Source organism: Muscardinus avellanarius, assembly GCF_963383645.1.
Source record: "Muscardinus avellanarius genome assembly, chromosome: 4".
Classification (NCBI taxonomy): domain Eukaryota; kingdom Metazoa; phylum Chordata; class Mammalia; order Rodentia; family Gliridae; genus Muscardinus; species Muscardinus avellanarius.
In genome coordinates this window covers 10,231,956-10,257,530 of record NC_137789.1, presented here as the reverse complement: position 1 = coordinate 10,257,530, position 25,575 = coordinate 10,231,956, and the positions used below count along the sequence as shown (strand labels likewise).

Sequence of the window (25,575 nt, the reverse complement as noted above, 5' to 3'; positions counted from 1 at the left end):
GCACCTACTCTGCCTCTGGTGGTCCTTCAAGTTCAGGCCCTGCAAAGCCCATCTTCCTCCCCCTTTGCCACTCCCATCCCCACTTCCCCAGACCCTCACAGGACCACAGCCACCTCTGGGGGCATCCCCTCCTCCGTGGACCCCGACAGGCCCTGGGATCCTGCTGTGGCCAGGGGAGGCAGGCTGGTGGCTGACCCCACACAGGGTCCCCATCCTGCCGCTGGAGGGACCAAACAGCCAAGCTGTACTTGTGAGCCTCACCACAGCCAAGAGCTGGGGTGCTTGTTCGGTAGTGTAGGAAAACACACACAACATAACATTTACCACCTTAGTTATTTTTTTAAGTCCACAGCTCCATGCTATAATGAAAATCACACTACTCTGTGACTGTCGCCAGAACATCTTCATCCCCCGGAAACGAAAATGGGTTCCCAGTAACCCCTCCCTCTCCCTCCAGCCCTGCACCACATTCCACTTACTGTCCCTGAGCGTCTGACCACCCCAAGCGCCTGCTCGAGGGCCACACAGTATTTCATCCTGTTGTGACTGGCTTTATCACTTGGCATTCTCTTTTCCTGGTACATTCAGGTTGTAGCATGTGTCTGAACTCCCTTCCTTTTGAAGGCTGAATACTATTCCCTGGCAATGCTGTCTTATCACTTCTGCTAGAACCTTCTGGCAAATCTGAGGCCCTCCCTACTTTCCAAGACAGCTATCTGCCTACAGGCCGGTGTGAAGGGGTCCAGTCCCTGGGTGTAGCACCAAGGGACTGCCTGAGCCACTCCAGCAGGACTGGACTTTGGATCTCTAAGGCTGAGGCTGACCACCCTCCTCACTTTCTTCCTCCAAACTGGGCAGCTGGGTCTCTCAAAGAAGGCAGGGCTTTAGTCATGCTCTGGCCACGCCCCTCTCCTCCAGACACATTCTACAGAGGCTATATGGGTTATTCAGTCAATCAACAAACCCACACTACAGGGTAGCCCCAAGCTGGAAGCTGGAGCCACTACAGTAAACTTGATACCATCTTGATCCTCTTGGAATTCACAATTTAATAAAAAGAGACAAGTAAATAAACACACAAAGCAGAGCTTGTGACCATAACAGCTTATGACAGAATGCTTTGAAGGGCTTAAAAACAGAGAGGACTGATGGGGTGCAGCTGGCCAGGAAGGCATCTCCTGGAACCGGAAGAAGCCATTCAATAGGCATTGAGAGAACAGGTCCCCCAGGTGGCAGAAATGATATCCACACAGGCTCAGGGGAGGCAGACCCATGGGGATGCTCAGGAAAGGCTGCCCGGGACCAGGGGCTGCTGGGAAACTCTAGCTGAGGACAGAGGTGGACAAGGGCCGGCGTCAGCCTGGGTGAGGAGGTGGCTTCTGCCCCAAGGTTAACAGCATGAAGGGCGTCCAGCTGCAGGGCATACAATCTAACACTGAGAACAGACCGGCTGAATATAGAGGATCCGTGGGCTAGAGAGGAAGCCGGGGATCAGTTGAGATGCTGCAGGAGATGAGGCCAGAGATGTAGGGCTGCCCAGAAGAACTAGAGGCTCCAAGGCCAGCAACCAGGCACAGCCATCTCTGCCTCCTTGGCTCTTCTGGGAACAGGGCCAGGCCTTACCCTAGGGCTGCTCCATCCTGAGAGGCTCCCTAAGCTGAAGGCATTTGTTCCCAGCTCCCCAAACCGGCTTTCTCCCTCGTCTGAATGTGGGACTCTCAATTCCTCTCTGTGCCTTTATTGCCATGTTCCAGCCAGTTGCAATTGGATTCAAGACTGGACCAGCTTCCCCACCAACAGACTCTGGCCACATTCTGCTACCTGGTGAGAGTGGCCAAAAGAGATGGCAGGGAGCTGACCCGGAGTGGCAAGATGCTAGAGCCTTCTCTGCTGGCTGCAGAGCTCTACCAGGAGCCTGTGTACACGGTGTCCAGGGAGCCTTCAGGGCCTGTGTTCAGATGTGGGGTAGGGGATGGAGCAGAACTCAACTCAGGCCCACGTCTTCTACACCAGCTGTGGCAAAGTCATCTGTACAAAAGAGATGTAACAATGCCACCCCAAGGTGCAAGACCAGGTGGCCTTCAGATAAGACTACGATGTTCTTATCTTAGTCAACGGGTTTAACAAATACCTTATGCTCAGCACCATGCCAGGCCCTGAGATTAACAGAAAACACTGTGCATGTCTCCTGCCTTCAAGAGGCTCATGGCCTAATTTGGATACCCATAGCAGACCCTTGTCAAGACAACCTGATGCAGAAGGAGCCCAAAAGTCGGGTCCCCTGGAGCTCAGAGAGAAAAACCCAGTACAAGGCTAGGGGGAAGAACCTGTTTGTCTGTGGGCCCACTTGGCCCAGCCCCATGGCCTTCCCGCTGTGTGCCCCTGGGCAACTTACACAACTTCTCAGAGCCTCTCTTTCTTCATTTTGCACTGGATGGTAATGAGATGAGAATGATGTAAACTGGGCCCAGATTGTTATATTATTTTTTGTTTGTTTGTTTGGGGTTTTGGGGGCAGAGGTACAGGAATTGAAACCAAGGATGCTCTACCTCTAAGCTAAACCTCTAGCCCCGTTTTTTAATTATTTGGCATTTTGAAACATGGCCTCACTAAATTATCCAGGCTAGCCTCAAACCTATGATGCTCCTGTCTCAGCCTCCCAAGCAGTGGAAGCCCAGGCATGAGCCACCATGCCTGGCTCCAGATTGTTTTATCCTTAAGAGTAACTTCCTTTTTTTTAGGCTCATATGGGCCCAAGCTCCTCCAAGAGCCTCATGTGAGTGAACTCATTCTCTCAACACTCTGTAAGGAGGGAAACACAGGTGCCAGGATTTTACTGGTGAAGACATGGAGACCAGAGGAATAAAATAATTGCCAAAGGTTACACAGCTGGTGAGTGCTCATCGCAGTACCCATTACTCACACAGTGCTTGCTCCTCACCACCTGCTGTGGACCTGTAAATAAAATGGGACATGGCTAAAATCGTGAGTATTGCTTGCACATCCATGTTCAAAGCAGTATCACTCACAGCAGCCACAGATGGAAGCATTCCAAATGTCCGGTGATGAATGCGGTATGCACATAAAATGGACTATTATACAACCATTAAAAGGCAGGCCATCTTGTCATATCTACAGCAGGAATGATCCTTGAAGACATCATGCTAAGCCAGTCACAAAGGACAAATACTATAGGATTCCACTCATAGGTGGTACTCACAGTAATCAAAACCAGAAAGAGACATAAAATAGTGGCTGCCAGGGATGGGGGAGAAGGGGAGATGGGGAAGTCATTGTTTAATAGGTACAGAGTTTGGCAAGATAAAAAAATTTCAATGGATGGCTGGTAGCAGGGACTGCACAAAATGAGGGTGTACTCAGTGCCCCTGAATTGTACACAGGAAAATGGTTAAAATGGTGAATTTTACATGCATATTTTTCTACAATTATACAAATAAAATGGAAAGGGAGGGATGTTCTTCTACTTGGGTGCCCCACTGTGACTTCTGTGCCCTATTGGTAGATTCAATGGGCTCTCCCTTCTTCTTCCTCTTCCTCTCTCTTTCTTTTCCTCGCCCTTCCTCTTCTTCTTTACCATAGCAGATGCAACTCCGGATCTCAGCGCTCTTGTTCTTGGCTTACCATTATTAACATACATCAACCTCACCACCACACTTGGAGGACACATTTCATACCCCCATCTTACAGATGGGGAGACTGAAGTCCTCAGAACTCAGGTGACTAGCCTGCAGCGTCACACAGCTAGAAGTCGGAGCTTCTCCAGTCTGGCTACAGGCCCCAGCTCCCCCTGCGCTTTCATCTGAAATAGGCCATGTTTCCATCCACATCCTCCCTGCCCCCATCAATGGAAAGGGCCGGGCCCCTGTACCAGCCAGTTCTGCCGCCTGGGGAGGGAGGGTCTGCGTCACAGAGATATTCCAGTAATAAATGCACTACTTCTGCTATTTCCAAAGTCAGCATTTCCCTCTGCAGTATTTTTTTTTCCAGATGGAAGCAACCAGGTCCCCAGCTTAATTTGTCTCATGCAGTGACACTAATTAATGTTCCAAAAGCTGGGTCTTGGGGACTGAAGTGTGTACTGCGCGAATGTGCGTATGTGTGCTCTTGCCTACCGCGTGTTTAGGAACTGCAATTTCCCCCAACTTTTGAAATGACCTATGTAGACACTGTGCCTGAGCCAAACCAGGGGTCATTCATAAAACAACTTCAGCTTCCTGAAGCCATAAGACACCACTGTGGCCTGGACACTCACCCCACATGTGTGATCAATCCTTTGGCCTCCCAGCTACAACTTTATCTTCTCATCAGCAGATGAGTGCTGGGATCTGGGGCCAGAGGCATTAACCAGAGCCACGGTTAGAATGCCATCAATGCAAGAAAGAGCAGAGATCAGAGACTGGCAGCTCTCAAACAAGGCTGCCACCTGTCCAAAAGGAACCTTTGGGAAAGCCTGGGGTTGTGTGGCTTCTCACAATTGGTGTGAGGGGTCTAATAACATCACAGAACCAGGGAACTGGGGGGCTGAGCATCCTGCAAAGTGGGTGACATTCTGAAACTGAGCATGACAACTAGCCATCTCTCTCTCTCTCTCCTTCTCTCTCCCTTCCCCCTCTCTCTCCCTTAGCATACTCAACTCCATATTTAATTTCACCTGACCCTCCTCTTGAACAAAATTCAGGTAAATTTTACTTTCTTTCATCACTGTAACTTTGATGATCAACAACAGGGCCTCTGGGCAGCTTCTCCCTCCAGTCTGTCCATTGTTTGCTACATCAGAAATTGCACGTGGACAAATTATCCATGACAAGAAGAGTCAGAGGAAATGATGATCTTTGATAAAAAAAAATCACTGTTTTCCTTGAGATCTGCAGAGCTGAGAAACATCTTGCAACTACAGAATTCAGATCAGATGTGTAAGCCAGGCATGGCAGTACACATCTGTAATCTCAGGGCTTGGGAGACTGAGACAGCAGATCACAGGTTCAAGGCCAGCCTCAGCAACTTAGCAAAACCCTCAGCAACTCAGAGAGGCCCTGTTTCAAAATAAAAAGTCAAAACAGGCTGGGGTAGTGTAGCCAAGGTAGAACGCCCCGGATTAAATCCCCAGTAAAACACACACACACACACACTTATCAGATGTGCACCATCTGGCCACAAAATCCCACCTATGGGAAGGCTCCCACCTCCTTCATAAACCACCCTCCAATCAGCTTCCTGGCAGGATGATGCTTCAGGACCACATTCGGCCATCTTCCATCAGCCAGCTACTACTTCATGAATTTTGTTCTCTAACCTCTGTCTCACCTCTTGACTGGGTTAGCTTCTGTCCCACATCACAATGACCAAGCCTTGTAGGGTAACAATTCCTGCTCAGCAAGAAATAGTCCCACCCACAGTGCTAATAGCTTCTCTGAGAAACCCTCCAAAGAATCCAGCCAGCTGATTTTTCAGAACAGAAGGAAAGGCGCAGAGAATCTTAGTGCCTGGTCTGGGGTCACACAGTAAGTCCATGGTTGAGAAAAGTCACTACTCCCACTACATCCCAGTTCCGTCCTCTCACCCTTCAGCTATCCTGCTTGTCCCATGCCCACATGGAGTCCCCAACAGCAGCCACTGAGAGAGTTATACTTTTAACCACCTGCTACTTTCTCTCCCCTCTAAGGCTTGACAGACCCTCCCTCTGCCCCTCCCTTAGCCTGCCCTGAACTCCACTCCATCCTCCACTTCTGCATCAAAGGATGTGTCAGCCAGAAGCCCCCCAGCTCCACTGAAGAACAGCCCACCTGCCAACTTGCCTTTGCATCAGAGTTACTGCCACTAACTCTACCATCAACAGTATCAATCCAACTGCTTTGCATACCATCCTGTGGTCACTTCAGTCAGGTGAAGCAGGTCTTTTTAACCATTTTAACCAATAAACATGTGAGATTCTGTCTTATATCTGGATTTTAAAATGTGACCCAGACTTCATATGGTAGACAAGATAGCAATGGTGGTGGCAGGACTTAGTTAATGGAGAAGGGTCCTTGGGACTTGGTGGTGGCCAGGGACAACGTTTTCCCTGGATGGTCACTGCAGCTTCCTACTCTCCTCTTCCCTCTCACCAGGAGCTGAAACCAGCTCTCACTCTCTCTCTCTCTCTGCTCCCTACCATGATGCCCTGAGGGCCTGCAGCCCCAGCTCCTGCTTGGAAGCTGGCCCCCAAATTGGACTGTGACCTCTGAAATCTCCAGAACTGTGAGCAAATATATCTTCCCTCTTCAAAAGTTTTTTGTGTCAAGTGTTTGGGTCACAGTGGTGGAAATGTTGACTGAAACACTCAGGAAAGTGATGCTATTTGCTTCAGGTGACACTGATGGCAAAGTGAGGATCTGCTCCCAATTCTGAGGGCAGAGTCCTTGCTGCCTCCCTGGGTGGCAGGGGGTTGCACATGCCTTCCTCTCTGGACAGCTGGGACTTTGGAGTCTGGAACATTGTCACTTTCACACATACCTGCCTTACAGCAAATAGTCTGTCAATTTACTGAAAGCCAAGTATCTGGCCCGCTGGTCCAGGTTGTTCTACGGACCATCCCAGCCTCGTGTGGTCCTTCCTTCAAGGTCCACGGTAAATGTGGAGTCAGGCTCCACAACAAGAAGTCCCCAAAGGTTCCTGACTTCCCACCACATCCTTCAACAACTAGAGTCAATTAACTATAGTAGCTTCAATCATACAGGTAAGCACTTGTAGTCATTTTGATGGAGGGTAGAAGAAATAAACAGGCAGAAAGACAGATAGGAAGGAGAAGTAAAATATAACTTTAATATAAGAACCTGGCACTAAAGTTTCCTCAATCTTTACTCCCAAAACCAGTTATCTTTTCTGGGCTTATCTCTCCCAAATTCCCAGGAAATGTAAAGATCCTAGAACTGAAAAAAAAATATTATATTATTATATATAATATAATAATTATATAATTATTATATTTAATGTAAATTAAATATAATATATATAATTGTCCTATACACTGTTAACAAGGTAGATAAGGTACCTTGAAAGGCCTATAATATAGCGGACTTTCCAGCTTATCTATTGATCAGATAACGGAGACCTCCATCAGCCTGATACTAAGGATGACCAGAAAACTAGACAATCAAAACTGCCTTGAGATTTCCACTGAGGTCATCCTCAAATGTCTTTTCATACCCATCCATCACCATATTTCTTTTAAGAAAAGCCATGAACACCCAAACTGTGTCTCTCTCTTAAGATAGCCCACATTATCCTTTGAATTTATATTTCCTACTTTCCTAAATAAACCTCTATGTCTCTGACTGGTGTGTGCTGAAATTCTTCTCCATCATGTAGGCCAAGGACTCTGCTGGTCCTGAAATGGTTTCCCTTTTTGGGAACTCCTCAGCCCCTCACCGAATCAACCCTCCTCCTGTGACAATTTCTTTCTAGTCCGCAGGCTGCTTGGGTGTCCCAATGGGTAAGGCCCAGGATGGATTCCAGAGTTCTAGAAGCTGCCCCCCACATCCTCAATGACTCAGGGAGGGTAAGGCAGGAAGAGGACAATGTAAAAGGCATCTATTCAGAGTGCCCGGCCCAACAGCCATCCAGGCAGTGCCTGAAAGCTCATGATGGTGTTTGTTCATATGACCCGGCCCCTGATGTTCAGTCCTGGTGACCATACATGGCAGACCCCTGGGCTGCCCCCACAGACCTCACTCCTTCACCCCTCTCCTCCTCCTCCTCCTGGCAGTACCCCAGTCTGTCTAGCTGGCAATGTGCTTAGGTCACAGTTTTAAGTCTATCATGGTGGCCCCCATGGCTTTACCTCAATGTCCAAGGGGGAGGGAGCCAGAAACACAGTTTGGTCAATGATGCCTAAGAAAAAACCTACTGTCTCCTCCAACCACACTCACCAGGAGCGCACCTGGTGGATACATCCTGTGCATCAAGGGAACCAGAATGCCACCTCTTAGGGGAGTTATCATTGTAACGCATCAATTAGGGAGAGGGAGGGGGAGGGGGAAGGAAAGGGGGAAGGGGAGGGAGGCAGAGAGAGGGGGGGGAGAGGAAGGAGAGTGTAAAAAATAGGGTCTCATTAGGTGGCTGAGTCTCACTATGTTGCTGAATCTGTCCTCAAACCTGCCATCCTTCTATCTCAGATCCTTCTGTCTCAGCCTCTCAAGTTCTAGGATTACAAGCCTGTACCACCACACTTTGGTCCACGTCATGCTCCTTCTTGAGGGCACTGGATTTACATAAATCCCTTGAAATCTATCCCACACGAAATGTTTCTCCCTCCCCTCCTTACTGCCCCATGTATTCAGTGAATCATTTGTTTATATCAATATCGACTCATGGTTATACATTTTGTGTTGTGATTATAATCCAGTACTATACGGGTTCATATTTATTTTATCCTCTGGTTATACTCCAACACCACTTTGTTTTGTTTCTCAAACCATTCCAGCCTTGGTCACTGGGAGCTCTTGAGTTGGCTCCTGTGTTCCCCTGGCATGCTCCCAACAATGTGGGATTCTTTTAAGAGCTTCCTTACTGCCTGGCACTGCAAGATGCCCAAAGCTCATCTCATATATTTCCTGCCCATGCCTTAGAATCAGTCATTTCTTCAAGCATCCCTGTTTCTTGCACAATGGTATTAAAAACCAAGACTGCGTGCAGGGTGTCCTCATTGCTCCCAGGGGTTTGATATAGGTTCTCCCAGCTGACAGTGGGAAGAAATGTCTGGATTCATCTTAATCCATGCATTTACACATATTCATAAGTGTTTTTACTACATAACCATCTGTATTTATATTAAACTTAACATGGGTTTATATGTGTACCTCCAACCCTAATGCTAATGCACTGGATATTTTAGACTCCTCTTGCTTTTCTGTGAATGCTCACTCCAACAGTGAGAAGAAACCCAGCCCCCGCTATCACTTTTGACTTAATTTTTTAACTCCAACAAACACATGCAAAAGTATCAGAACCTTTGGGCTGTGGCCCCGTGGGAAGCAACTTTATTTACTAGAGTATACTGCTAATGTGCTGTTCCTCTTACCTTGAGTCTAACAGACTCCACTCACTCCCAAAGCTACTTAGAGTGGCACTTCCCCATCTCCCATTACCTTCAGTGAAGCTGTTTCACTTATTTGTAATTCAGACAGATTCTCTTTATCAATACCGTCTACTTTACTTCCTGGGATCCTGGTTTCTGTGACCAACAAACTCCCAACAATGTGAGATCCATCCATCCTTTATCCCTTCCTTTCTTCCTTCTTTCCTTCCTTCCTCCTTCCCTTTCTCCCTCTCTCCCCTCACCCATTTCCTCTCCCTTCCCCTCCCTTCCCCTTTACCTCCTTCCCTTTATCTTCCCCTCTCTGTCTGTCTTCTATGTAGTATTAGGGATTGAACCCAGGGAGATTCTATCTCTGAGCTATATCTCCACCTCTATTTTAGGTTTTATTTTAAAACAACTAAATTATCATATAAATCTGTGATCCTCCTGTCTCAGCCTCCCAGGTTCTGGAACTCCAGGCATGCTTTATCTTACCTGATATATATTTTAAGCACTACCTTACTGACCACCTAACATAAATAAAAAGACCAACAACAAAAAAATAAACTACTAACTTAAGGTTCACTCTGTGTGCTGTACAGTTCTTCAGCCTCTTTAGACTCAGGCAAATGCATTACATCACATATCCAGCCAGCATCCCAGTACCACACATGGTCATTTCACCACTGTAAGATATCACCTGTGCTTTCTCATTCAATCCCGCAGATGCTGGCAACCACTGACCTTTTAACCATCTCTACAGTTTTGCTTTTTTCGCACTCTAGAGTTGAAATCATCCAAGAGTGGTCTCTTTAGACTGGCTTTTCCACTTAGCAATATGGATTTAAGGTTCACTCATGTTTTTCATTACTTAATGGCTCATTTGTTTTTTATCACTGAATATCAGGTCTTCATATGGATTTACAAGTTTACTCACTCACCTGCTTAAGTTACTACTTGCATCATTTTTGCTGTTTATAGAATGAAGCTACTATAAAGAGCCGCAGAAAGGCTTTGGTGTGAATATAAGAGTTCAGATGAGTTGGATCAACATCTGGAAGCATAATGACTGAGCACTATGGTAAGAGCTGTTTAGCTTTGTAAGAAACGGTCCTCCAAAGTGACATTCAGTCTCATCAGCAATGAGGTAAGAGTTCCTGTGGCTCCATGTCAATGCCATCGTTTGATGCTGTCTCTTTTGGGGGATTTTAACCACACCCATTCCAATATCTCACTGCCATTTCAATTACAATTCCCTTTTGGGATGATATCAAGGATAATTTCCTCTGCTTATTTCCCTCTGCTTATATCTTTGTTGGTGAGATGTCAATTCAGATATTTTATCTATTTTAATAGAGTTGTTTTTCTTATTGTGGAATTTTAAGAGTTCTTTGCATGCTTGATATAGATCAGATATACCAGATATGTTTTTTAGACATTCCTCACTATCAGTGGCATGTCTTTTAATTCTTTTACTTACTTAATTTCACAACTACTCATTTACAAGTAAAGAAAATGGAGGAACCCAATGACTGGTTTTAATAGCATCGCTTTAATCTTAACTAATACTAGCAAGTATAAACTGTAAAAATCAACTACCTTTTAATCTACTAAAAACATAATAGTGCAATTTTAAAATGTGAATTTTATGGCATGTAAATTATATTTCCCTTATAAAACAACTGGCTAATAAGATACTCAGCAAGTGAAGAGTGGCAGTACTGGACGGTGAGCTGAGATCTGACCACATCACTGCTGCCACATTTCAAATATCTCAGGCTGCTTCCCACCCATGCCTTGTAAACCATCAATGGCTATGCCACTTCGGTGTCCCCACTGATAAAACAGGGGACAGTAATACTCATTTAATACTGTCTCAAAGATCAAATGTCACCTTGATTTTAATGGTTTAACCTAGTCTCTTGGATAGAGCAGTCAATTAAAAAAGGAATGACTATTATTATTGTTATACTATTATTATTATAGTATCTTAAAATAGTATACAATTGTTATATTATTATAGTATCTGAAAAATGAAGAATAACCTCTGTCACTACATACATACATACATACGTATATATGTATATACTCAACACACACACAAACACACACACACATACACACAAATTTTGTTATTCATTGAAGATAAAAAACGTAACAACCTTTAACTGTAGAAGATTTTTGCTATATAAAATACTTGTGCTTTTGAAGATTCAATTTGGCCTACAGCATATTCACATCTGTAAAAATAGCCCAGATTAATTTTGCGGTATTCAAAAGGCTAGTTTGTGTGGCCTTATCAGTAAACTCGCTTACAGTATTCATTGAACTCTGTGTTCATATAGAGCAGTCTCTTCCCACAGAGGACTAGAGGAAACTAAAGGGAAATACATAAAACACAGTGGTAAATATAAAATAAAAAGAAGAAACAAAAAGTATTTGGCATAAAAAAAAGCTTAGTCCATGAACACATGAGCAAAGGTGAGACCTAGAGGGAGAAAAATCTTAGAACTGAAGTCTAAGGTTGATGGTCTCACTGAGTCAAAATCTGACCTACAGTCCTGGCAGCCAGGGCAAGAAGAAAAATGGGAACATTGTACAGAACTCATTTCTATTAGATGAAAACACAATAATTAAGGGAATAAAGGTAAGACTCAGTTACCCAAGTGCAGTGTTTGAAATTTAATGTAATCTACGACTATATATCTGTATGTAGTATATATGTATGTATACACAGGTTTATGTATATAGGCACACATGTATACACATATATACATGATACAATATATGATTATATATACTCAGTCTTGGGCCCTCTGGATATATGTAAGTGGGTGGTGGGGAGGGGACACACACCTCTTTAGAATTCACTTCTAGCAACTGACACAGGTGGCCTTCTGCAATCACCTTAATTATAAAGGATTAAAAATTTTCCATGAAATTTCTTCCCATCCAAATAAGGTGAAGTCACAGCATGAAAGAGGAATTCAAGAATAAATCCCAACATTTCCTTTAGCATTCCAGAATTGTGACAGGGACTGTTAAATACTTCCCAATAAACGAGAGCTCAGGTAAAGGGCAGAAGTCACAGCATCATAGTTCACAAGCAGGATCCCATCTCCTCAACAAAACATGTGTGAGGGCAGTCAGAATATCTACTTTAACCTCATTTTGAAAATGCTAATGTATCTCACCTTATAAATTACCAAGATGCTTCATTCTTTGAAAGTGTCACAAAGCCACTTAGAATCACACTGCCAGCAGGACTGTGTTCCATGCTTATTTAAAGTATTTCTTCTGCTTTATTTGGGGAGAATTAGTAATATGGCAACATAGCATAATCCCCAAAGAATAAGGCAGGAGAGGCCAGGTTTTGTGGAGCTTTTGAGAACTCTATAATCCTGACACACACACACAGTAAGATAATCAAAAGGCTAGCTGTCATGAGAAACCAGGAATCAGACCCACCGATTTGCAAATACTTTTTTTTTTCAGTACTAAGGATAGAACCCAGGAGCATTCTATCTCCAAGCTACACCCCCAGCCCTATTTGTTATTCTTTATTTTGAAACAGGATCTCACTGAGTTGCAAAGGGCCTAAGTAGCTGAGACAAATGATCCTCCTGTCTCAGCCTCCCAAATGCTGGGATCTCAAGCGTATGCCACCATGCTCGGCTTACAAATACTTTTAATTCAGATTTTCTCCATGAATGATGGTAATAAACAAATTAATTAATTGATTAAAACAGTGAGAGGAAAGACATCATAGAACACTCTTGGGTGTGCCTTGGGCCCTCAGACTTCCTTTACGTCAGAGCCGCTGAGAACATAAACTTGCTGTGAGCCTTGAGTCATAGCCTGGTACAGGAGCAGTCGCAGTGGGGCTCTCGGAACTCATTACCAGCTCCTGAGACAGGTGGCACACACCACCAGCATCTTCACCCCTGGGAGCAGCCCTGTGTCAGCGATGGATGGAGCCCAAGGGTCATGCTGAGCTGTTGTACTCCAAACCCCTCTATTCCCCAGGAACATCAAGCCTCAGTTTCCCCTCAGAGTACCCTGCTTGAGAATGCATAACCAGTCTACTTCCTCTTTCCTACTTTATTTCCTCACTTTCCTCAATTTTACTTACTTACCCACTGTTTCATGGAACCACCTCCCAAATCATGCTTTCTCAACACGGCTTGTATTTCCTCCAAGGGGGCAAGACTGGTTTCTTGTGGGATGGGGTAGAGTGGAAAAACCTTTCTCTTTTTGCATACCAAGCCCCGAAACACAAACAGCTCATCAGGAGTGTCACATCATATCTGCGGTATTACAAGTTCATAGGTGGGGTGATGGGGGGTGAGTCTAAAAATACTTCCAAAGGGGAAAAAATGAAATCAAGACAGGGCAACTGTGTGTTGAATCAATGGCTCATACTGAGCTTGGACTCCAGAGGGCACAAGCTAAGGTGCAGGAATGCGCTCGGCCACGGCTTTCCTGAGCACTGTCTCATGTCATTTAGACCATTCATCAGCCTGGAAGCCAGGAGGTATTAGGTTCATTTTTCAGACAAGGAAACTGAGGCTATCAGAAGCCAAAGGATTTATTGAAACTGCAGAGAAAATCAGCAGAGGACTCAAGGGAGAACCTGGGTTTCCTGGTAGTGGGGCCAGTATTCCGGTAGCTCTTTTAGGAGAACCATCTAGAATGTTTACCCAAGGGCACAGAGAAATCACCCCAGAAATGTCAGGGACATGTCAGCAAATGTCATGTTGCTAATGAAAATAAGTCAGGTTTCCACAAATAAAACAAATAATAGTACTGGCCCACAGGTGAATGGGAACATTAATACCATGTTTGTGAACGTCTCAACTCAGCTGAACTCCATGGAGATGAGAGGTTATTTCAAAGGATTCTTCATAGAGGACTGGACAAGGGGGAGAAGTAGAGAAAAGAAAATCTCAGCGCTAGAATTTCAGCAGGATGAGAAACCCTCTTTGGCAAGAGGCCAAGTATGGATGCAGCGGGTATACAGATGCCTGATAAGTCAGCCTGCACCTGCCTCTGCTCCTTCTTGTGTTCATTCAAAGATGACAGGCAAGAATCAAGAAGAAAGTGTGGCCCTGAGCAATAACCCATCTTTCCCTTAAAAGAAAACATACTGAACGAAGAGCCTTCCTGAGATAAAATGAAAGATCTCATCAAGTGAAAACCTACTTTGGGTAGGATTTGATTATGATCCAAAGACAGCTGCAAACCCGGAGGAATGAGGCCTTAGGTAGGACTGCTCTGCTAGAACACAGCTGCTGAAGACTAAGGCTAGCCCTGGAAGAAAACCTGGTCCATGTTTGTCCCACACCAGCACTGTGGCCTCAGGCGAGTTCCTAACATCCCCAGGCCTCAGTTTCCTGTTTTATGCAGTCTCTTCCACCTCTGACAACCTCTGATTTTTGTCATCCATCAAGTGTCCCTGTCCATTCCAGATCCACAAATTGCTGCTAAAGAACTCTCTGTTCATTAGTTTGATGAGACCAACTGAATAAAGTTCTATTTTTTTTTTTTTGGACTGGCATCATCAGGAGGAGAAGAGCCCATAACTGATATATGTAAAGTGAAACGAGGTGGAAGCTGGGATTTTAGGAAAGAACAGACGTAGGGAGATAAATTGTTTGATAGCACTAAGTGATTTTCCATTAGAGCAGATGGCTGGGATGGCTGAGCATATTCTCCTAGCTCAGTATTTTCAGGTCTTGTTGGATAAGATTTCACCCCAGACCCCCAAGAAGACATCATAAGGGTAGAAATGAAGATAAACTGCTAGGACAAGTTGACGAACGGCTTAGAAAGTCAATGGTGAACAAGCTCTGTTCCTGCCCTCCTCCTCTGGGAAGACACTGGCTTCCGAAAGCCAGATTTGTGTGGACTGGAGGAAGGCCCCTACCGGAACCGTTATGGTTGCTAAAGTAGAGAGGGCAGGTTACCCGGACATTGAACAGATGGTGGTGTGCACCAAGACATAGTATCATAAACCATAAAATAAAGAAAAGATGCTATGTGTTTGTAATACGCTGTCTCACTCTTGAAGGGTTCCGATGATTTTACATGACACTGGAAAAAGCAGAGAGGAGCAAAGGAAAGAAGGAACTCAGCTCTCAGGTCCACAGCTGCAGGAAGAAGCCAACTGGAGCTTCTGCATGGGATGCTTGACAAGCCAACCGCATAAGAGCTTATTCCGGACTTAGAAATTGCCAGCAAGACACAATCTCCTTGCAGTGTTGTAACCCAATTTGTCCTTTGGAGAAAACATTTCAGACTCCTCTTTTTCTGTAGTAAAATGAAAAGTTCCATCCAATGAGGCTACAATATGGATGGGATCTGATTTACATCCTACAGAGCTATGGTTTGAATGTATCACCTCCAAAATTCACTTGTTGAGACTTAATGGCCAATGCAATGGTAATAAGAGGTGGGCTTTTAAGGGGCGATTATGTCAGGAGGGCGCCTCCCTTTGTGTGTTGGAAGAGAGACTTGAAATGTCTGCCCCTTTGCCCTTCTGCCTTCCTCCATGTGAAGAGTTGGTCTTCCTCCCCAACCCCAGATGTACCCTTCAAGGCACCATCTTGGTGCAGGGACCAGAATTTCCTGAGCCAAGGAACCTGCCAGCACCTTGGCCTTGGAATTCCCTACCTCGAGAGCTGTGAGACAGAAAGCTCCTGTTCTTCGTGTATTACCCAGTCCATAGTATTGTGCCATGGAGACACAAGCAGAGGTGGTCTGAAAACCATGCCTTGACTTCCATCTTGTGTTTTGAAACCCTTCTTACTGCTTATTTTTCCAAAAGTTGATCGCCTTAGGGAAGCTGACACCCCTGACAACCTAGGTGCTAAGTTCCAGTGTTAATAGGTTCCCAACACAAATGTGCAGTAATGTACAAAAAAAAAAAAAAATGGAAAAAATCCCTCTGTAGGCAAATGCTTAGACCCAACTGTGGTGCCAACCCCAATCCTCCTAGAGCCGTAGGAATGCTGGCCTCTGTAGCTTTCACGGCTGACCCGCACATGTTGCCTCATGGGATCTCAATATTCATCCCGTACAGTGGGCACTGCCAGACCCCTGTGCAGAATCTGAGGAGTAAGGCATCTAAACCACACAGGTCATTAGCACAGCTCTCCTGAAGGCCTACTCCATGAGTTCCCGGCAATTCCGCAGCAGTCTTGGGCCATCCCAAACCAGGGCATTAGATCTGCCAGGGTTTCACTCGGGCCACATCTGAAGACCGGCTTTGAAGTGAGACTTCTCCTTGCTTCTCTTGACACTGTGCCAGTCGTTAAAAGATAAAACAGATCTCGTTCACATTCTGCAAAACCTCAAGACCCAGCCAAAAAAAGAAAAAGAAAGAAGGCCTGTGACCCCAGAGAAGACTCCACAAGATCATGCTCGATTTATAAAACTGTGAAACATTTACGGGATTTTTTAAAAATAAGAGGCTAAGAGTGTAGCTTGTGCATAGCATACACAAGGCAGAGTTCGATCCTCAGTACTGTAAAAATAAATAGGTAAAGATACATACTTGAAGCATGGGGGGGGGGACTTACAAATAATACAAGAGTAATAACAGCATTGAATTGAATTGAATTTAGTCAGATCTCTGAGTGGTAGGAGGAGACTAATCCTTGATTCACCAAATAGCAGATACCTTCATGACATGCCCCTGGATGCCTGAAGGACCCTGGCAGAAGTGTCCACTGATATAACACAGGAGGTGAACCGTGCCTTTTGTATTAGTGAGCTTTCCATCACTGTAACAAATACCTGGGACAATCAAGTTATGAAGAGAAAAGGTTTATTTGGTCTCACAGTTTTGGAGTTACCAGTCCATGACCGACGGGTCCTGTTGCTTTGAGCCTATAGTGAGGCAGCAGGTCATGGTGGGGTTGCATGGTGGAGCAAAGCCTCTCCCCTCATGGCTGAGAAGTGAAAGAGAGAGGAAGAGACCAGAGAGGCACAGCCCGCAATGAGCTAAAGACCTCCCACTAGGCCCCACCTCTTAAAGGTCCTGCAATCTCCCAAAAGCACAACTGCTAGAAAAAAAGCCTTCAGCACCAGCACATGGGCCTTTAGGGACACTTAAAACCCAAACTGCAACACTTTCCTTTTCCTGCTCTGCTACCCACATGGTATCATTGAATTTGCAAAAGCTTTATGAACTTAGTTGCTTCAAGTCTTTCTCCAGAGAGAAAGAATGTGATTCGTGATTCATCTCCCTAGTCAACTGGCACAAAGTTTGGCACTTTTTTTTTTTTTTGCAGTACCGGGGTAGAACCCAGGGATATTCTACCTATACCCCCAGCCCTATTTTTTATTCTTTATTTTGAAACAAGGTCTCATTAAATTGCAGAGGGCCTCACTAGGTAGCTGAGGCTGTTCATGAACCAAGACCCTCCTGTCTCAGCCTCCTGAATGCTGGGATTACAAGCGTGCGCCATCATGGCCGGCTAAGTTTGGCACTTTTTGAGAACTAGACTTGCGGGGCCTTGGATGAATGAGCAAGCCCAGCACACCAAGCTGCACCTTCTTTTTTTCTTTTAATACTGGGATTAAATCCCAAGGTATCTTACCTCTAAGATATACCCTCAGCCATATTTTACTTATTTTGAAACAGGGTCTCACTAAGTTGCAGAGCGCCTTGCTAAGTTGCTGAAGCTGGCCTCAAACCTACGATCCTTGTGTCTCAGCCTCCCCAAATACTGGGATTATAGGCCTGCGTCGCTCCATCCAGCATTAAGCTGCAACTTCCTGCCTGTGCATTTGTTATTACCTGGACAAAGTCCATGGCTGAGAGGTACTTAGTGACATGGTCACTTTTTGCAGGTCTGGGGATGGAACCAGGGGCATTTGACCTCCAAGCTACACCCCCCTGCCCTACTTTTTATGCTTTATTTTGAAACCAGGTCTCACTGAGTTGCAGAGGGTCTCACTAAGTAGCCGAGGCTGTCCGCGAACCGCGATCCTCCGGTCTCAGCCTCCGAAATGATGGGATGACAAGCATGAGCCACCACGCCCGGCTAGGACCCAGAAATTGGAGAAAGCCAATGTGAGAAGCGTTTGCTAACAGTCTCCAACCCTGTCTTTATATCAGGCTCTCATCAGTATTCATGAGTGTGCTTGGTGTGCCTGTGTGAATTTAGGTTTCTTTTTTTTAAAGTATTTTAATCTTTTATTATTTTTAGAAAATTCATAGTTAAAAGAGTAATAGAATATAAACATTTAGTCTCTTCACCTGGGTTCACCAACTGTTAATATTTTTGCCACATCTGCGTCTTTCTCTCAACCCCCTGGGTGTGAGTATCATATACACACACTTACATTTCCTAAACTCTTTGAGTCAGAGGCACCCTAACCTTCACCACTGACTACTGCACCATGCATCCCCTGAAAAAAATAGAACAAAAAGAGGACAACAGAAAAGAACATCTACCTACAGAACCACGATCATCACACCCACCAAAGCCCATTTTTATATGACAATGTTATCAAATATAGAGCTGCTGCCTGAATTTCTTAATTATCCCCAAATGCTACCCTTCCTTGTTATAGTTAGAGATAGAATGGCACCTTGAAGAGTTCATAAACTGATGTTTGGAGTTTATGTAATCGAGTTCTGAGGGCTATAACCCAAGTAGTGGAAAATTCATTGTAATGGGTTTACCTGGGTGGTGACCTAGTCTAGTAAATAGTGGCTGGAGAAGGTGTGTCCTTGGGGCACTGCCTTGGGGAGTATATGTGCTTCCTCCTCCCCTTCCTCTCTCTCTCTCTCTTGCTGCTGGTCTCCATGATGTTTAGAGAACAGCCCATGCACTCTCCCTGTCTCTGCTTCTCAACACCTGATATCTGGTCCCCAACCTCACACGGACTGAACTTGAAAGTCATGAACAAATAAATCTTCCTTTCTGTAAAATATGCGGTCAAACATTTTAGGGCACAGCTGTAAAGATGCTAATGCATTCATTATTTACTTTTTCAACCCAGGAGTTGATCGGGTCTTGAGTTTGGTTACCCTCCTTTCACTGGCCAACAATTCTCTTATTTTTTGTTCCTTCTTGTGGTTGGTTGATTCATGACACAGACCCTTTAGAAAAGACTATACCAAATATCTTGCAAGATGCTCCACAACTTAAAATTTCCTGTTATTTCTTCTTGATTAGAGTCAGATCATTTGAGAAGTGTTGCAAGTACCCATACCTATTTACTGAATTCTATCAAGAAGGAAGTAGCCAGGTATGGTGACGCATGTCTGTTATCTCAGTACTTAGGAAGCTGAGACGGGAGGAGCAGAGATATGAGATCAGCCTCAGTGATTTAGTGAGACTCTCGGCAACCTAGCGACACCCTGTCTCTCAAAAATTTTTAAATGAATTAAAATAGGACTAGGGTTATAGATCAGAGATAGAATGCTTCTAGGTTCAATCCTCAGCTCCCCCCCCCCCAAAAAAAAAGGTAAAAGTATAAGTATATAGGGTTACTTTGTCTTTTTGGTTCTCATGTATGTCAACATTTTAGAATTCCGTCTTACTGCAGGATCTGCTGTTTGCAGAGCAGCAACAGTGTTTCCCCCAGCAAACTCATCAGAAATAAAGTGATGGGAAGAGGGAAGAAGGAAATTCCCCTAACGTACATGATGCACATTCACAAACATATCAAAGTCAGTCACTAAGCCAAACATGAGAAGGAAGGAGGGGGAGAAATGGGGTGAGAATTGGGGGAGGGCTAAATGAGTGACGTGTGTATGTTGCCTCTACCATCTTGTACCCCATTAAGATGTATGACTATAGTGTACCAATAAAAAAGAAATGTAACTAGAAAGCTCCTGTCTCCTCTGTTCAACATGGCACAGTGAAGGGAACACCACACAGAGACAAGGACTCCTGCGTGGCCCTAGCCCTGCCAACTGCTGTAGCTCCAAGAGCCTGGGGAAACTGTGTATCTTCTCAGACGCTCTGATTAATCTGTGAAGGAGAGGAAGTGCTCACCCGCGGGCCAGCACTGATGGAGATTTGACGTGAGCCCACCTCAGAGACCCTGAATCACCATGCACATGTGGTCCGTCATAGCACAGGTGGGTTTCACTACTGCATAGAGATCTGCCACCGTGGAGCCACTGATGTCAACCCCTGGCTTGGCTCCTTCATTCCCGAGTAGCTCTAAAAGGCCAAGTAGAGGAAATTCAGAAGGAAGTTGAGGAATTCAGCAAAAGAACAGAAAAATAAAAGGGGATTCTTGCAAAGGAGAATACACAGGAATTTTGAGAGGGTTGCAAGAAGGTGGAAGATTAAAGATGACCATGACGAGCAAAGCCAGGTGTGGTAGCACACACCTGTAATCCCAGTACTGGGGAGGCTGAAACACAAGGATCTCAGATTTGTGGCCAGCCTCAGCAGCTTAGTAAGACCCTTAGCAACCTAACAAGACTCTTTAAAAACAAAAGTAAAAGGACTAGGGGTGTCACTCAGAGGTAGAATACCCCCAGTACCAAAAAAAAAAAAAATGGATGGGGAGCAATAGAGAAAATATATATCTAGCTAGGTGTTTTAAGTCTCTTTCACATCCTTCATAAAATTCCCATATGAAGTCCATCAGCCAAACCCTTTCTCCTCCAGGTCAGCTGCTGGGTCCTGGTGTCTCACCACCCAGTCTCGCCTGCCAGATGTCCCTGGGCCAGCCCCCATCAGAAAGCAATCGGTGTGTTTCCTGTGATCATTTTCCCTTGATGTGTCAACAGGCAAGTGAGCAATCGCATCCAGCTGGCTACACAGAGGTGGTCAGGACGGTGCAGGCCTGCACAGTGCCAAGCCAAGAACAGTGCCAGGATAAGGCCTGCACGTCTCCACTCAGTCTAGGAAGGGGTAGTCCTCAGCCAGCCTCAGGACAATTGATGCGTCCACGTGTATGACTGTAAAGAGACCCCTGTTCAACTAACGATCTAGACTGCCTGGTGCTGGGCTCCTTATGTTCCCATAGACTTTTTCTGGAGTCAACTTCCAGGTAGCCAGCTTGGCTCCTGTAAGGTCACAGAGATTTGAGGCAAAGTCCAGATGTGAACCCTGAGTCTAGCATGTTCTCTTTAACATGAGATTCTCTTTCAGCCATGGGATGAGAAAGCAGGGATGTTATCAGCCTCACCAAAGCATGATAACTCCCACGAATCCCACCTGCTCCTTTTCCCATAGTTGAGACTCTCAGGAACTATTCTCCTAATTAAAATCCTCAGTGTTGAGTTTGGTTGCTTTATTATTGTTGTTGTGATAATGGTAAAACTGTTACAGCAAAGTCCTGATTAACCAGGATCTCAAGAGAATTCCTCCAAACATCCAGGCAGCAAATGCCTACTTAGTCCCTACCAGGGGCTCCAGAGCCTCCAGGGGACTGAGAATGCTAATAAAGAAGACCCACTCTAAAGTAGCCCTCAGCTCTAGGGGGCAGAAAAGCAAAGACATCAACCCAGCAGGATCAGCCCTAGTCCAGCCTGGGGGGTCAAGAGAGGTTTCCTGAAGGCTGTGATACCTGTGCTGGGCCACTATGAAGGTACACTGCCAGGAGAAAACAGGACATTTAAAGATAAAGGGAGCAGGGTGGGGGTCTGACTGATTTCCACATTTCCTCTATCTTTGAAAAAGAAAACAAAATTGTAATCTCATAGGTCTGGTTTATGTATGTATGTATTTATTTATTTATTTATTTATTTATTGTGCAGGTCTGGGGATGGAACCCAGGGGCATTCGACCTCCAAGCTACACCCCCTATCCTATTTTTTATTCTTTATTTTGAACCCGGGTCTCACTAAGTTGCAGAGGGCCTCACTAAGTAGCTGAGGCTGTCCGTGAACCCCGATCCTCTGGTCTCAGCCTTCCGAATGCTGGGATTACAAGCATGAGCCACCACACCTGGCTTTAGGTCTGGTTCATTTAAAAAGATAAAGTATGCACCATATTGTGAGTCCACGGTCAGCCCAATCTCCCCACACACACATGTCATTAGCCAGAGTCCAGAACTGGATATGGATGCTGCGAAGTATGATTTTCAATGCTTTGCAAAGTCTTGAATCATCAATGAAAAGTTCAGTTATGTTCACTTGACCGGATTGTCTCCTAAGCTCGAGGAAGGATAAGGGATGCCCCACCTAGTAAGGTGTGCCTCAGTATTAGGAACTCAAACCCAACCAGACCTGAGCTTCCCTACTTAACACCCAATTTACTATAATCCACAATCCCAGCACCTGCTCAGCCCAGCCCAATTTACCATAATTACCATAATCCACAATCCCAGCACCTGCTCAGCCCAGCCCATGGTTTCCTAAAACATAGTCCCCTGATCTGACCTGAGCTTACTTTGATTCCCATCCTCCCTCCCCTCTTTTCCCAACTATGCCCTGGGACAGGGAGGCTGAGGCATGACTATGGACTCACTGGAAACAGGGAGACCCGGCAACACCTAGCAAAATACCCAAAAGCCCTCACCATGGGAAGAGAGGGTCAGACCCAGGATGCCTCCCAGCAGCAGCGCTGACTCACTGCGTTCAAATGTGCGCCCCAGAAATATCAGCTGCATGGTCTTATGCAAGTGATTTTATTTCTTGAAACTTTCCTATCTCCATCTATAAAATGGAAATGATAATCACTACCCTTCTAGGATTGTGTAAGAATTATCAAAACAAGCACGTTTGCATATATGAATGCGCCTGTCTGGGCATCTGATTTTCCTTCTCTGAGTTTTAAGTCTTCCGGGGTCCTCTCTGAGAAACAGGCTGTAGGTTTTGGCATTTTCAAACCTGTTTTCAGTTGACAAAATAATTCTAGAGTGGAAGAAAATCCAGGTTCTGTCAATAACAGGCCTTAGTTTTCCCCTCTCCAGATGGGCCAGGCAGTGCTGGGGGCACTGGCTAGAAGGGGTGAGAGAAGAAAGAGGGAGCCCACGAGCTTCAACGGGACCCCAGGTTTGTAAGCCAGCCAATACGTACTGAAAACCATCTCTGTGGGAAAGGGCATGGGAGTCTGTTTATGTGTGTGCAAATAATTCGTTGTCTTCTTTGAACTCTCACCTATTCCAGCACTCATTTCATTTCAACTAAGCACAGAGCTAGAGACAAAGAGATGAATATAGTTCTAATCCTTTTTTGACCTCCTATAGAAAGCAAATGAAAGAGCTGAAATTGCTAAACCTTCATACGCCATCAAGGCTATAAAAACACGCACAGACACCCAAGGCTTGACCACCCCAAAGGAATCCATGCTCCTAGCAGGATGCCCCACCCAGCTCCTACCACTTCCTCCTATGCAGGCTTGGTAACCTCTCTGCAGAGACCTGTTGCTAAGTCTGAGGTCCTGTGCGGACGCCCCCACCTGGTGGCCAAATCGGGAAAAGCTCTTCCAACCAAGGAACATTGACAGTGTAAACTCCAAGGGTCCCTGAGCCCTTTCTACCAGACTTGGGTCAACTAGAGGGAAATCCACTGCAGAAGGCACAAGGAGGGGGGCGGGGATGAAGGTCATGGCCAATTTTCTGCCCAGACCCTGATAGACATGTTGCTTCTAAAAAAAAATAAAAAATAAAAAATAAAAAAAACAGCTATCAGGATGGCAAGTTCAGAAAGCAATTCATAGCTGGAAATACCCTGCTTGCCTGCGCCCAGAGCTAGAATTCCCAGTCCTAAGTGAGGAGCCTCGGCTACCTCTCCCCTCCCCAGGTAAGGGTGGCTTTTCCATTCTGAGTGCCAGGTGTAGGGGGAATCCCATCTTCCTTCTGTCCATACATTTACCTCCTGACTAACAGGGAGATTCTTTTAAGAAGAGGGCCAACCTCCACGCCCAACTGTAGTCTCCAGCACTCCAGTGACCCGGGCCAGCCAAAGCAGGACAGGCAGGGGCTTTGGCCTGTTTCCAGAACCCAAATTGTAGAGATGGTCCAGGGGAAGAAAATTCTCCAAACCCAGTGGCTCTGCCCCAACCCCTACACACACACACACACACACACACACACACACACACTCCCTCTCTCTCTCTCTCTCTCTCTCTCTCTCTCTCCTGTTCATTTCCCTAAGGTGCACATTTGGGCCCTTCCAAGCTTTCACACACAGAACAACACTATTTTTTTTTTTTTCTATAGCAGGATGGAGCTCTAGGAACGGTAGCACACGAGTGCAATATACACACACCCCACCGTGGGCCGTGCACACCACTCCCATTCCCAACTCCAGGACGTGTCTTTTCAACTCAGTGGTGAACCCCCCAAAAGGGGTCTACCCCAAGCAGAGAGAGCGCTCAGGGGAGGACTCCTTTGATCCTGTACTCGCCCTCCCCACATCAACTAGGAAATCATACTTCTCTGAAGCTTCCATATCAACACCCCAGAAGGCGCTATACATGCGCACCTGCGCGCGAACACGCCAGTCCTATCGCCAAATTAGCTGGGGGGTCCACGGTCGGTTTTTTGGCGCCGGGGTGTCCTAACACCCGAGTGCAACACACACACACACACACACACACACCCCGAGGGTAGGCTCGCCCCAAGCAGCGCAGCGGGAACGCACCTCGGGGTGTTGAAGCCCCAGGGCCCCCTGCGTGCCAGGCCCACCCGGACCCCAGCTGCGCCGCCGAGGGGCCGCGGCGGGTACTCACACCAGCGCGTGGTAGAGCAGCGCCCAGCCCCGCGGTCTCTCCAGGGCGTCGTAGATCAAAGTTTGGATGCGCCGGTACTTGGCGTTGTTCCTCTTGACCGGGCGGCTCAGCGGGGTCTTGGCCAGGAGCCCGATGCCCTGCGGGGTCCTCCGCAGCCCCTCGTCGCGGCCACCGCCCTCCAGCAGCAGGGTCCCGTCTTTGTCAGCGCCGGCCCCGAGAGCCAAGGTGACTTGCTCCGCGTCTCCCGGCGCCAGCCCCACTTTCCGCTCCTCGTCGCCGGCCGCCGCCGCGTCCCCTCCGGCGGGGTTAGCGGCCCCGCCGCCTCCGCCGCCCCCGTCTTCGCCGTCGCCAGCCGCCCCCGCCGCCCGGCGCGCCTTGAGCCCCATCTGCCTCGCCCCCGCCGGCCGCTTCGCCTTCTCCGCTGCTGCTCGGGGAAGAAGGGGCGCTCGGGGTGCGTGGACCAGGCGGCGGCGGCGGCTGCAAGCCCGGGAACTCCAATGCCATGATCCGCGCGCCCCTCCCCGCCCTCCCCCCAAAAGCAGGCCAGGCGGGCCCCCGGGGGGCCGGGGAGGCGGGCGGGGGTCGGGAGGTCACATCCGCGCGGCGCCGCTGCGGGGCTCCGAGGGGCGCGGGCCGGGGGCTGCGGGAGCCGCGAGGCTGGCGCGGAGGCGCTAGGGCGCGCGGCGGCGGGAGCCTGGCACCGGCGCTCCGGGGCGGCGGCGGCGGCGGCGGCACCCGGGCCGGCGAGCCCGAGACAGCATCGCAGTTTATTTACAAGCCCGGTGCCAGCCGCCCGCCCGCCACTCGCGCCGCCGCCTCCTCCCTCCTCCGCGCCCCCACCCG

At 46.8% G+C, this 25,575-nt stretch overlaps 1 protein-coding gene across 1 annotated transcript in view; it reads right to left on the bottom strand.

The window, feature by feature from the left end:
- The window catches only part of KCNQ3 (potassium voltage-gated channel subfamily Q member 3), a gene marked incomplete at both ends in the record, with an annotated part of 312,050 nt that extends 286,932 nt beyond the window's left edge, over positions 1–25,118 (bottom strand). Inside the window, one exon of the mRNA XM_080694642.1 lies at positions 24,733–25,118. Coding sequence (XP_080550768.1) covers positions 24,733–25,118 — 386 coding nt within the window. The remainder of the gene's footprint in view (positions 1–24,732) is intronic.
- Positions 25,119–25,575: the final 457 nt, after the last annotated feature.